This window comes from Aethalodelphis obliquidens, unplaced genomic scaffold, assembly GCF_003676395.1.
Source record: "Aethalodelphis obliquidens isolate GAN/ISIS:26980383/991018 unplaced genomic scaffold, ASM367639v1 scaffold4, whole genome shotgun sequence".
NCBI classification, from domain to species: Eukaryota; Metazoa; Chordata; class Mammalia; order Artiodactyla; family Delphinidae; genus Aethalodelphis; species Aethalodelphis obliquidens.
In genome coordinates, this window is record NW_020837948.1 from 68,151,674 (window position 1) to 68,166,118 (window position 14,445).

Sequence of the window (14,445 nt, forward strand, 5' to 3'; positions counted from 1 at the left end):
GGTAAAATACAGAAAGTAGAAATAGACAAGTAATCCAAGATAAAAGATGCATGATTCAGTCAAAAAAAATTCAAGGAGGCAGAAATCACTTTTAGACACAGAAATTGGAAAGAGTTTTGACAAATGAAAAACTGAGAGATAAATAAAGAAATATCAAAGGAGAGCAAATGATACCGTGAGCCAATAAAACTGTACCTTTAACTACCTCAAACTCTACCCTCTACCCTCTTTCTCCAGTTTCCCTTCAACCTACAGACTGAATTCCAAACATTTTTCTCTGGTCTATAATAGATAAGGGCGTTTAAGGGCCATCACTGAGGAATGTTAAGAGTAGCAAATACAAACTAAGGGTCAACTCTATACAACCACTTTGTAAAGAGTAGTCAACAAAAGCTTCTTTCTGGGTTGAAATATCTGTCAATTCCTGAAAAATGAAATGGAGGCAACAACAATAATGAAAAGAATAATGAGTAAGTGCTCGCACGTGTGCCCAAGGGATGTGCATGAAACAGCTGCAGGGAGATAAGAGTCTTTCCTCAAATGGTGGCATTGGTCACATTTGGACAGACTGAATGGGGGAAGGACTCAGAGTAAATGAGGGAAAGCCTAAGATGGTACCTTCACACACTTGGTCAAAATGACTGATGTAGTAACATTAATAGTGGTAGCATGTCATGAAGAACCTAGGGGTAAGACAGGAATAAAGACGCAGACCTACTGCAGAACGGACTTGAGGATATGGGGAGGGGGAAGAGTGAGCTGTGACAGGGCAAGAGAGAGTCATGGACATATACACACTAACAAACGTAAGGTAGATAGCTAGTGGGAAGCAGCCGCATGGCACAGGGATATTGGCTCAGTGCTTTGTGACAGCCTGGAGGGGTGGGATAGGGAGGGAGGGTGGGAGGAAGGGAGACGCAAGAGGGAAGACATATGGGAACATATGTATATGTATAACTGATTCACTTTGTTATAAAGCAGAAACTAACACACCATTGTAAAGCAATTATACCCCAATAAAGATGTTAAAAAAAAAATAGTGGTAGCAGCGTTACTTGATAGATAGTAGCAATGATTGATAGAGTAACAATCATTTTGTAAGCAGCTTTTGGCAGGAAAGTGCTCTCTACAGGAGGCCCCTTTTGTCACTTTAGCAAGCTATATTGTCACTAACCTTAAACCAGGCACTCCCATGCTCTACTCATCTCCAGCCCTAGCACAGCTTTCAAATCTTTCGATCACACAATACCCTGCCTAACCTGTTGGTTCTTTCCATAGATCAAAGAAGTAGAAATGAAGAATAAATAATTAACAGATGACCAGATCTCTTTCCCAGCTTCCCCTTCAGTAATCTTATGAGCAAACTGTGAACAAGGTAGCATCTAAAGAGAGATCACAAGAAGCCGACAAGCTGGCAAGCAGGGAAAGATGGTGATGACTCTGACTCCGAATCTCAATGATGAACTGAGATTACCTCCCCTTTTTTTCTTTAAAAACTTTCATGGCGGGCTTCCCTGGTGGCGCAGTGGTTGAGAGTCCACCTGCCGATGCAGGGGACATGGGTTCGTGCCCCGGTCTGGGAAGATCCCACATGCCGCAGAGCGGCTGGGCCAGTGCGCGTTCTGGAGCCTGTGCTCCTCAACGGGAGAGGCCACAACAGTGAGAGGCCTGCATACCGCAAAAAAAACAAAAAAAAACCAAAAAAACCCTTTCATGGCCAAGCAGAAACTTCAGAGTTGGTTTGGGGACACAAGGCCGCCTTCCCCCCAGATTGCCAGCTTTCCGGTTAAAAGCAATGTTTTCTATTTCTACCAACACTTGCCTCTTGAGTATTGATTTTTGAGTGGTGAGCAGCCAGACCTGTTTGATAACAATTGATTGAGCAATCATATGCATTACACTTTAATAGGCATTAAATATACATTCTCCAATTTATCCTAATAATGACCCACAGGTACTAGTTCAAATGCCTCACTGTTGAAATATGAGAAAACTGAGGCCCAGAGAGGAATAAGTGGTCCAATGTCACACAAATAGTAGGTAGAGCATGCGTCTCAAGCTAAATTTAGCTTTCCTCTCCATCACACTGTGTCTTTTTCTCTCTGAGACTCAGAGTAAAAGCAGAAGCCCAAAGAAAAGAATCCCAAAAAGTAAGATGCTCCTCAAGCTATGAAAGTATTTACCTACACAGGAAAAATCAGAAGTACATAGGATTCATGATAGAAAAAGTCAGAGGACTTTTTCTATTCCTTAGTTTTTATCCCCTTGTTGAAACTAGCTACTCTGTAAAGATTATTTTTCTATTTTGCTTCAGGGCCTATACCCAATCAATACCTCATTCTCAATCAGAATCTTCTCTTATTCTCATTAAACAGTTTAAGGTCCTGAAACTTCAAAGCAATCCTATTCACTCACAGTATTGCTTTCTTGGGTTATCTGTTTAAAAGAAGCTTGATGCCATACAATGGTTGGTGATTAGTTAACATTACCCATGGTCTATAAGATGACTGCCACATTATCAAAAGTTTGTCAGAAGCCCTTATCTAATTTGTAGACATGGCGCTGGTCCTAGATGTGAGGAGAGCATTAAGAGTGTAGTCCCAAAGTCACAAGCATTCAGGAACTCTCCTAAGCAACTAGGACAGGAGATAGAAGACGTATGTAGTTGTTGTTCTAAGAAGCCAGGTTGCACTGAATAATAATGTGTAAACTGAATGCACAGCATGGTGCCCTGGCACATGATAGAAACTTCAAAAATATTGCTGAATGTCTGTTGTATCAGTATCCCAGGCTTGATATTAGAAAGAAAGGTAGGGGCACTTTAGTTCTGCTGTATGTTTCAAGGGTAAAGTGAATTTGTATTGGAAATGAAAACCAAAATGGACTATTTCCATTCAAATTCTAAGGTGAGAGGATAGAAACACTTCAAAATACTTCCAAATCTACCGAACTTTTGGGTGGGGGGAGACACTGGGTTTTCAAAGGACCTGCCAGAAGAACAAGTTGACGTTCGGCTTTAAAAAGAAAGTTTTATAAATGATTATAACCCTTCAATAAAAAAATCACTAAGCCCAGGAATTAATAATTTACTTCTATTTTTCACAAAACTACTCAGTGAACAAGCAATTATGGCACCAACTGTCCATCTTCCTAAACCATCTTGTCTACACCCTCCAGCTTCTGTTACCAAAAGATACATGTGCATAGCCTAATCAAAAAAATAAGATTAAAAGCTGCATTATAGAGGGGTTTTTCCCCAGTTAGACTGAAATGATTTGAACCAATACTTACTGAAAATTGCATTAGGTTAGATGCAAAGGAAAACGTTAATAATCCAAAGATTATTCTTTTGGAAATCTAAAAGCATCTATTCCATTAGTAAAACATATTCACAAGGAGATGAGGAGCAGAACCTCAACAGCTGAGGTCCTGAATCCTCAAAGTACTCTTTCACGTGTTTCTATTTTCCCTACACAACAATGAGAGAAAGAGAAATAGTCATCATTCAATATACCCAAGGAGGATTATTCATTGTGTGGTCAACTCTGGCAAAATAAATATTCTAAACAATTTCCCCCTTGACACCTCACTGCCCCTTTCCACAAATTAGTATATAATCAGATAATACTAGGATATATACTAGGTTCTAACTAGGTTAGAAATCAGTTCAAGCTAAATCTTCAGGGGAAAAAACAGCAATAATAAGAGCAAACATCATAAAACAAAAGCCCTAGACTATGCAAGGACATGTCCGTTTTCCCCACAGTAATCTCACTATTTAGCATTCCACAGACATTCAGTAAGTATTTGATGGAAAAGAGGAGGGAGTGATCATTCACTTAAAGGGCAGAATAATCACCTTTAGGGGTGATTATAATTATAATAAGGGTGCCTTCTGCCACTCTGATTCTGCACCTAGAATACTGTATGGCACACTGAAATAGCTCAGCCAAGGCTTGATCATCTTGCCTATTAAGTACACACAAAAAGTAAAGAATAAAATGCTTTCCATCAGTCCTCTCAGATTGGCTTCTCCTATCTCTTCTCCAGAGGGGATACAAGAGTTTGACACACATACACAGCATAGCTTTTCAGTGGCAACTTGACTTCCAATGCCATTTCAACCTACTTACGGAAACCCATTTATAAAATCATACCTCTACAATGTATAGGAATCTGTTGTTTGAAATTACCCATTGCTCTAATCTACTTTATTGAAAACAAAAGGTAATTCATAACTAATTCACTTTAGAAATAATGTCTCATAATCTCTCATCTTTTAAAAAAATTATGGCACATAATATGTGTAAACAAATGTGTTCACTGATGACTTTTCATTCCAAAATTAACCATAATTATCATGGAAACAACAAATGATGCAAAAGGATTGTCAGCATTTACTGAATGTTTATTATTAAATGCCTTGGGAATTTCTTTAACTATACTCTTTGTATAACCTGTGCATGTATTTTTTTAACTGTAGCATTGTAGAACACTATAAATTGTTTATTATTCATTACAGTAAACTGATATTCCAAGAAACCAAGTGACTTCCCAAGTGTATGAACAAAAATTCAATTCCAAATCCCACAATCTCACACTCCCTCCTCTCTAAATTTATGAAACTATATTTAATGCTCAAATGACCAATTTAAATTTAAATGACACATCCTTTTCAAAGTAATACATCTAAATTCATTCCACACTTTTTTTTTTGCAAAGGGTATTGGTCAGGTATTAAATAAATAAATATATATATATGCATGTATAACTATACACACACACGCGCGCTGTGTATGGGTTGTCCAAAAACTTCCGTAGATCTTACAGAAAACCCAAATGATATATATATATATATATATATATATAGACTTTAATAAACAGATTAAAAGTATGCCTAAAGTAGCCCCATTCGAAGAACTCCTAATTTGCAACAATACTACAAATCAGAGTATACATAAAAACACCCCTCTTAAAGGGCTGCTAAATGTGAACATCTTTTTATGGTGTGTTAATATGACAAAATTAAAGAATGATCTATTTACCTCAAAAAGTGCACTTTTTAAAAGACTGACCAAAAAGTATGCTTTACTTCCAACTAGAACTGACAAACTGAGAGATCAAATTAGCTTAATTTTTCAGGCATAAACATTCTTTAGATGTTCAGAAAAAAATGTTAAATTTAAGTGGGAGAAAAAATAACACCCAATTACAGTGTAAATATTTATTAAATTCATTCAATTAACTTACCGTGCACCTACTATGTGTTAGTCATGGTGCTAAGAACAAGAGACAATTAATACTCAGTGTATTGATTATGCCTTTTTATTTTCTGTGTGCTGATGCTCTGACAGATGGGACCTGGAAAGACTGGCCCTCTTAGGGTTAGCCAATTCCGAGAGATAGAAAATGGCTGCCTTTGAGCACATATTTCATACACAAACTAACTGATCCACAGCTCTTACTCCAACTATCAAGCTCTTACACTCCATGCCACTATCTCCCTTCTCCTAACTAACCTAGGGCCAGGTACCAGACAACTCATGACAGTCCCTACATCCTGTAGCCTACTAAAATTACTCAAACTTGCCAGTCCTAAACCGGCTTACCCTTGCTTTCGCATCCCTTCCCACAGAAACCACAATAAAGGCTCTTGCCCACATTTCCCCCTCTCCCTCTATCTCTTGACCAACTCTGGTGTTTCCCCATGTGGTTCTCTGTGGTGTGGTATGCTCCTTCCTCTTGGGAACGAACTGTAAGTAACAAAAACCTTCAATGGCAATTGTCCCTGATCTGCTGGCCTTGCCGTATCTGAAAAATATTAAATCCTACATTTTAAAGCACCCAGGGTCTACTATGGAGGCACCTGTATTTCGTAATGTTTACTGAACAAATAAATGAATGACTAAGCCAAGAATGAATGCTGGCAGCAAACATGCAAGCAAACACTAGATCAAAAATTAAAGACCTGAATTCTAGCATAAAGACCTGAATTCTAGCATTTTCAATATGTGGTAAGTTGGGCAGCAGCAAATTTACAATGAGTAAATTATGCGTAACAGTATTGCTAGATGAAAATTAGTAACTGCCTGATTCATCTCAGAGAATAAAACTGACTCTCCCTTGAAGGCCTTACTTTCCTAGGATTTATGCTCTATTCTCAGCCTAGCTCTCCAGCTTTATTATTCTTACTCTCTTCACTCTAATGGCTGCCACACTGGCCTTCTTTCAGTTTCCTGAAGGTGTCCTCACCCCTCCAGCCACAGAGCCTTTGCCCAGGTTGTTCTGCCTTTTTGGAATACTCATTCTCTCTCAACTCAATTAACTAGAGTTAATTTCTCTCAACAAACTAGAGTTAATTTCTCCTCTTCATATCTCAGCAAACATTTCTTCAGGAAAGTCCTTCTGTACTGCATTAATGCCCTAATCTGGCAGCTGCACAGTATCCATGTCAACTGTTATCATTTTTATTCTGTAGTTCTGTAATTCTTTAACTTCTGTCCTCTTCACTTGACTGTTACCCCGCAAATACAAAAACCACATTTATCCTCATACTGTTCCACTACTACTCATTAACATTAGGATATTAGAAAGCAAACAGGTAGCTGGAATGTAATTAAAATAAAGCAGTTTTATGCCTCATTGGTCAAAGTATTTAGAGAACATTCCTGGTAATAAAGAAATAATCTCTCGGACGCTCCACTCCATGCTCTGAGGTCGATTAAGGTCTGCGCCTGCACCAGTGCTGGCTAGCAGGCTCACCAACCTGCAGGCGGGGGCTACCAGGCATGGAGCCGGCGCCAGTGGCAATGGGAAACCCAGTTACCAAAACTGACTCTAGATGAGAGAACCTAACAGACCAGTAACAATGGAAGAAATTGAGAAAGTTATCAAAAAGCTACCATCCCCCAAAATACCAGGCCCAGATGGTGTTACAGGTTAAAAAAAAAATCCTTCACAAAGAAAGATCTTAAGCAACATGATGAACTCAGAAGCTCATGAAAACAGGCCACCAATCCTAATGTTTTAAAAACAAGATATATCACCTCATATTGCGAATGTCAGTGAAATGAAGCATTACTTGTGTGGATTCTGTGTAGCTTTCAACAATGTAGCAATCATTGGGCTTCCCTGGTGGCGCAGTGGTTAAGAATCCATCTGCCAATGCAGGGGACATGGGTTCGAGCCCTGGTCCGGGAAGATCCCACATGCCACAGAGCAACTCAGCCTGTGTGCCACAACTGCTGAGCCTGCACTCTGGAGCCCACGAGTCACAACTACTGAACCTGCATGCTACAACTGCTGGAGCCCGCACGCCTGGAGCCTGTGCTCTGCAACAAGGGAGGCCACCGCAATGAGAAGCCCACACACCACAACGAAGAGTGGCCCCCACTCACCTCAACTAGAGAGGGCCTGCGCACAGCAATGAAGACCCAATGCAGCCCAAAATAAATTAATTAATTAAAAAAAAAACAATGTAGCAATCGCATTTCCCATTGGAAGGTCCTCTTGGCAAGAGCTGTATGAAATCAAAACCCAGGATGCAGTACTTCAGTTGAGAAGGGATGGATTTCGAAACTTGCACCATGGAATCCTTCCCCCATTAATGGACAAGACAACACTAGCACTTATGTTTGGTCTGTATGAGGATTTATCTTGCCTTCTCCTTAAGCATATCAGTACTCCAGAGTTTGCAACCGGTAGGTAGCATGGCAGCAGTACTTGCAGGGATAACAGAAAGCAATTTTCATACCACTGGAACGAGTTCAAACATTGCTTCAAGACCACAAGTATCATGACAAATTTACACTTGTCAGGCTTTCAAGGCACTGAAATGCCATGGAATTAGAGAGTGTTATCAAGGCCTGGTGCCTGTTCTTTTCAGTAATGGGTTCAGCAACGTCCTTTTTTTGCCCTTCGAGGTCCCATCAAGGAACATCTGCCTATGGCAATGACTCACAATGCTCGTTTGGTCAATGATATTATCTGTGGAGGTCTATAGGGTGCCATGTTGGAATCTTGTTTTTTCCAGTTAATATTGTAAAAACTTAAATGCAGTCTCAGATTGATGGTGAATTTCCATCTTTCCCCAAGGTTTTCCAAAAACTCTGGTTAAAACAGGACAGGAATCTGACAAATCTTTTCAGAGGTGCCCATCTCTTGGGGCATAACTGATGCAACTTATGAATTCTTGTTAAAGATTATATGAAAGAAATCAGTTAAGTGCCACTTATCAACTGAAGAGACCCAAGAGAAATGCATTTTGGCCTCATTCCTAATCAGCCAAATACAAGTTGGTGTCATAAATCCAGGGCACAATGAATTATGGGCAAAGCTGCTTTCCTTAAGCACCAACAAATTCAGAATAGACACTTTCAGTAGGAAAAAAGAATGGCGGGGGGGAGAGCGAGAGAGAGGCTGGGGACAGGGATGAGTGAATAAGGACTGCTGAAGAGCACATGATTCCTTCTGGAGGTGACAAAATGTTCTAAAACTGATTGTGATGATGGATGCACAACACTATGGATATGCTAAAGAGTACTGAACTGTACACTTTAAATGGGTGAATTGTACGGTCTGTGAATTATATCCTTATCAAGCTGTTACCATACACATACACACAAAAGATGTTTCTAAGACATTTTTCTTGTGAAAGACGTAAAAAATTAAGAACTAATTTTTACTGTAGTAAAGCTACTAAAATATTAGGTTAAGAATTTACAGATAAAAGAAAATAATGTAAAATGCTAAATAAGAATACATGACCTAGGAGTAAAAGATGCATCCTAGTGGCGCAGTGGTTGGGTGTCCGCCTGCCGATGCGGGGGACGCGGGTTCGTGCCCCGGTCCGGGAGGATCCCACGTGCCGCGGAGCGGCTGGGCCCGTGAGCCATGGCTACTGGGCCTGCGCGTCCGGAGCCTGTGCTCCGCAATGGGAGAGGCCACAGCAGTGAGAGGCCCGTGTACCGCGAAAAAAAAAAAAAAAAAAGATGCATCCTACTTTAAAGGATGAAAATAAAATTCTGTCACATTAAATACTCACTTAGGAATGGTCAGTTTAAACCAAACATAATTCTGGTAAAACAACACATCCACAATTTAAAAATTTTAAACTGCCTTTTATTTAGCTATATTTAAACTATAACAAAATACTACTCTTTGGAACCTGTTACTACCTTGATTCTACTAGCCTGTTTTAAAAGCTGTAAAATGACTTAGAAAATTATCTTAGAAAATTTATACAGAATAGTAAATTTCCAAATGCTGATCATAATATATACTATTCTTGAGATAGAAGAGAACTATGGAGAGGTACTAAGTGTCCAACCCAAACCTGTGTAGTATATCTGATACCAAGAGGACTTTATTATAAGGTAATTTCACCTGGAAAGCAAGCCATCATACCTAAAAACCCTGCTGCTTTGTCAACCTCTTTTGAATTATTCAACTAGCTTAAGTAAAATATTCCCCATTAGTGACTTCCTGAAATCTAAAAAAAAAAAAAAAAAATCAAAAAATTCAAAATTCTTAAAATGCTTAATCTCAGAGAACACTTATTCACATCTGAAATTATTAGAACTGCATTATAAAAATGTGTCTTTTAAGTTAGAAAATGAATTGCTATTTCAGAGAACAGAGTCAAAGGAAAGTTTGATTATTCTCATTCTCATCTATAAAAGTTTTTGTTTAATCTATGCCTTTGGAGGAAAACATTAAAAGAGTTATATGTAAATAATGTTATTTTCATATAAAAATTAGCAGAAAAAATATTACTCCCTTTATGTATAAATAATATGGACCCTAAGAAAGGGAAAAAATTCAAACTTGAAATTATTCCAGCTACAAAACAAAAAGGACACAAGACAGTTGTACTACACAACTACAGAAAAAAAAAAAAAAAAAGGATTGCACTATGTTCAGAAGGTGACCAAGAAGATATACTAAGAACGTCTGGAGAAGACATGGACAAAATCATGTATCCTTAAGTTTAAGTGACAATGCAGAATACTACAAAAGATCATCAAGCTAAAGGTGACATGCCTTTGACATATGTGGTTAGCATATTTTTAATGAATTAACGAACAGATAAACAAATACTCAATATATTAAAAATGTCCTGAATTTAAATTAATGCATGTACACAGAGACTTAAGCTTTTAGAACTTTACAGTGCAGTAAAAGGACGGATGGATGAGAGAGAGAGGAAGAAAGGGATAAAATAAAAACAGCTAACCTCATCTATCCAGACAGTTTGACCTCAATATGTAAACTCATTTAATCTTTATAGTACTCTCATTAGGAAGATACTATTAGTATCCTCATTTCAAAAACAAGGAAACAGGCACAGGCAAGTTATTTGGCCATGGTCATTAGTGACTAGTGGCACTGGAATTTAAGTGTGGTCCTAAAGCCTACAGTCTTTAACACATTTCTGAATCAGAAGTCGTGGATCATGGTAAAAGATAGCTTAATACAATAGTTTCCCAAATGGTCATTCTTTAGATCAGTGATTCTAAACTGGAGGTGGGAGGTTCTACTGGCATCTAGTGGGTAGAGGCCACAGATGCTGCTAAATATGCTGCTATGAACAGCAGCCCCAATATGAAAAAATCATCTGGCCCCAAACTGTCGATAGTACTATGGTTGAGAAACTGTTTTAGAAAAGCGTTATTTCTGCATGTGAAAATCCATTATAACAAAAAAGAAGAAAATAACATTTCCCAAGGTAGCCTGATTCAAAATATCATTATCAATACATTATTCTCTAGACCTGCTTATTTCAGGCAAAGGAAATGTTACATTGCAAAGTCTAAAGAAACACAGGAAGAGGAAATTACTATTATGTAGGAGGTTAACCAAGAAATATCACTGGGGATGTGGATGGGGGAAAAAATTTCCCCAAACTCCATCAACTATGTACCTATAAGTAGAAGAAAGGTGATAAAACTGCTGACCTAAACGTCAACATTACCTTCCACTAGAGCATGTGACCATAAATTTTCCTAAGTTATGTCATGGGCCAATGATAACGTGGCAAACTTAAGTTTTTTTGGTTGCTTTTCAGATGGTCACATTTTCTGTAGCTATCAATGCTTCTTTAGTCATTAATCCATTAAGGACTATAAAGTTAAATCATTGTTCTTTAAAATTCTATTACATTATTCAAGACTTTCTTGGTACTTAAAATGACATGAATTCACTACTGCCCAATAGATTTTTCAATACTTCATTTTAAAAACATAAATAAGATCTGATTTTCCCATTCACAAAGCTATCTCTTCACAATTTTTACTTTCTTCTTTAAAACTTTTAAATTTATTTTTCTATTGAAGTATAATTTACGATGTTGTGTTAGTTTTTAGTGTATAGCAAAGAGATTACATACATATTTTTTCAGATTCTTTTCCATTATAGATTATTACATGATATTGAATATAATTCCCTGTGCCATACTGTAAATCCCTGTTGCTTATTTTATATACAGTAGTGTGTATGTTAATCCCCAACTCCTAATTTACCCCCACCATAAGTTTGCTTTCTGTGTCTGTGAGTCTATTTCTGTTTTGTAAATAAGTTCATTTGTATCATTTTTTTAGATGCCACATATAAGTGATATCATATTTTTTAATTTGAAAATTTAATGCTTAAGAAAATTTCAAGCCTTAATAAAATTCTGTCCCTCAATTTATGCAGACTGACATGAGCCCCAGTCTAAGTATTCTTTTAGACTTATAGAAGCCTTTTTTATTTTCTTTACAGAACCCAACTATTTCCACAACTTAAGTATCAAAAATGTTTTTGAATCACACACATAAAATTAAATATTGAAGGCAACAGTATTATCATAAAAAGTGTAAAACGTATATGCTTTAGATACAATTAGGTATCCTTCTCACTTTTTTTTTTTTTTTGCGGTAGGCGGGCCTCTCACTGTTGTGGCCTCTCCCGCTGCGGAGCACAGGCTCCGGACGCGCAGGATGAGCGGCCATGGCTCACGGGCCCAGCCGCTCCGCAGCATGTGGGATCCTCCCGGACCGGGGCACGAACCCACATCCCCTGCATCGGCAGGCGGACTCTCAACCACTGTGCCACCAGGGAAGTCCCTCTTTCTCACTTTTTAATCTGTGTCATTTCAAGTTTTCCCTCAATAATCTCAGTACTTTATGTTACAGAAAACTCTAACATGTTCTATTAACCTTAATACTTTTTTTCCATCCATTAATTTACTGAGCAAATGTTTACAGTGTTGACTACTGCCAAAGAACAGGTTCTTTAACATTTCCATTTTAAAGGCCTGAATAAATCTCTAGTCAGTGTATTTCCACTAAGAGAAAAGAAAACAGCAGTAAGTTAAAATGTTGGTAACTTCAATTTGGTTTCCAAAAATAAATAAGACGCCACTCAGCTTCACAGTGAGGAAATAATGTTCGTCTTCTGTACATCCACCTGGGAAGCAGCACACCTGGTAGTTCAAAGAGCAAGCTCTGGCATCAAGCTGCCCAAGGTCAAACTTTGCCCTATGACATGTCACTTGCCAGATCCTAGGCAAGTCATTTAACATTAAGTTATTTCTTTGCTCTATAAAAAGAAGACAATCATGCCTCTGAGGACAGTTTAAAAATTAAATGAGATATAAATGTAAAGTACTCAGAAAAGTATAATGCATATGATAATGTAAGCATATAAGGTAGGGGGTCCCCAGAGAAAGAGAATCAGGCATGGCTTTGACATAAGAGAAGCCATTTTTGCCCTAAGTCATTCTGTGATCTAAGCCTGGCCACAATGCTTAACCTTGAGCAGCACTTGGTAATAATGATCTTAAGGAAACAAAAGAACAAACTGTTATCAAGCAAGAGAAGTAGCAAGAGCAAAGATAACAAATTAGTTGTAAAAACTCACAGTTCTGTTTCAATAGTAAAGACTAGCATGAAGCACTCTTGAGCAGTTCTGCAGAATTTAAACCTCCTAGCCACTCAACCTCCAGATCAACTGGAACATAAGGGATGATGATGACCTTCACTGACCCCCATGACTTCAATCAACCAAAGCTTGGACTCTGTCAAACACCCAAGCACCTTCACAAATATGCATGTACTCTTAGCTTAAAACTTCCCAAATTTTGCTGTTCATGGAAACACTCCATTGGGAAAGATCCCCAGTGCTCTTCTTACTTGTTGCAAGTAATAAATCCTTCCTTCTCCCAGTCTTTGACTTGGTTCTACCTTTTGGCTCCACACCCACCAAGAGGCAAACCCGGTTTTTGGCTAACAGTAAGTGCTCAAAAATTATTATCTATTGTTATGGTGTTAGGACTAAACAATTACCTGTGTTCTTAATCCAAATTACCATACCAGAAATAAATAATAAATTTTTAAGAAGAATTTCTAAAGCTAACTGCACTTATTTCACTAATTTATCACTAGGATAAATGTGCTCTAAAAATTCCCTAAGACAAAAAGATATATCATTCTTCTCACACAGTATCAAGTCTTAAAAGGCCTGTTTTTATGCCTTTAAAATTAAAAGTAGCCCAAAAAAAGCATATAATGCCAAACAAAAACAGGGATAAAGGCAAAAAAAAAAAAAAAAAAAAAAGCAAAACCAAGATACTCTTCGAAAAATGTCCAAAATCAAAGCATTTTGTATTTGCTTTTGGAAATGAGAATTTTAACAAAGCTTTACTGTAAAGTATAATATAATGACTTCATCTAAGAAAGGAGAAAACAATAACTTGTAAGCTTCTTTAGAGATAATCCAAAATAAATAACAACAAAATTATGTAACAAACTTTTGAATTACCAAGAGGATAATATATTTTATGAAGTGCTACTGACATTGAAATATTATATATTTAATATATTCATATAAAAAGAGGACCTAAAATAAGTCTAACAAAATCTGGTTATTTTAAAAATTGGGAATTCAGACAAAAATGAAATTGGTAAAATGAACATAACCAAGTTAAATAGCAGTGCCCACCACTCCATGCACATCTCTTTAGATCTAGACCAACACTTGCCACATCATTATCTACTAACAAAATTAGCATACATATGCATAAAACAGCACTGCCAGCAACATACAGCAATACCAATGGCCAAAACAGTGCTAACATTTTGATGCTTTAACAAAACAAATTTTAAGAAAACATTTCCTCACCTATTATCAGATGGCAGAAGAGAAAGCAAAGCCAAAGCCGAAAGTTTTCTTCTTTCAGGCTGGGTAATATTGTCCATGCGATCAACCCACATTTCAATCATATTTCCCAAAAGCTGGTCCATCTGAAAAAAGACCAGGAGGCATCTCAAATATTTGAAATGCTATTTACTTGTGGATAAGTACTGTTAAAGGCTAAAACCTCATAAGGAATGGCTAAAGTTCAATTCCAGCAAACCAGAGAATTGGAATATAAGAATTTGGGGCAAGCCTTGAGCTGGAAAAAAA

At 37.6% G+C, this 14,445-nt stretch overlaps 1 protein-coding gene and 1 pseudogene across 8 annotated transcripts in view; one reads left to right on the forward strand and one right to left on the reverse strand.

Annotated features, from left to right (window-relative positions):
• IPO11 (importin 11) overlaps positions 1 to 14,445 on the reverse strand; it is a 259,477-nt gene that overhangs the window by 93,160 nt on the left and 151,872 nt on the right. For 7 of the 8 annotated variants that reach the window (XM_027101034.1, XM_027101033.1, XM_027101031.1 and 4 more), the window contains exon 27: positions 14,161 to 14,282. The exons of the other annotated variant lie outside the window; for it this stretch is intronic. In XM_027101034.1, coding sequence (XP_026956835.1) covers positions 14,161 to 14,282 — 122 coding nt within the window. The remainder of the gene's footprint in view (positions 1 to 14,160; positions 14,283 to 14,445) is intronic. 8 annotated transcript variants of the gene reach the window in all.
• LOC113617499 (solute carrier family 25 member 51-like) lies at positions 6,968 to 8,875 on the forward strand (annotated as a pseudogene).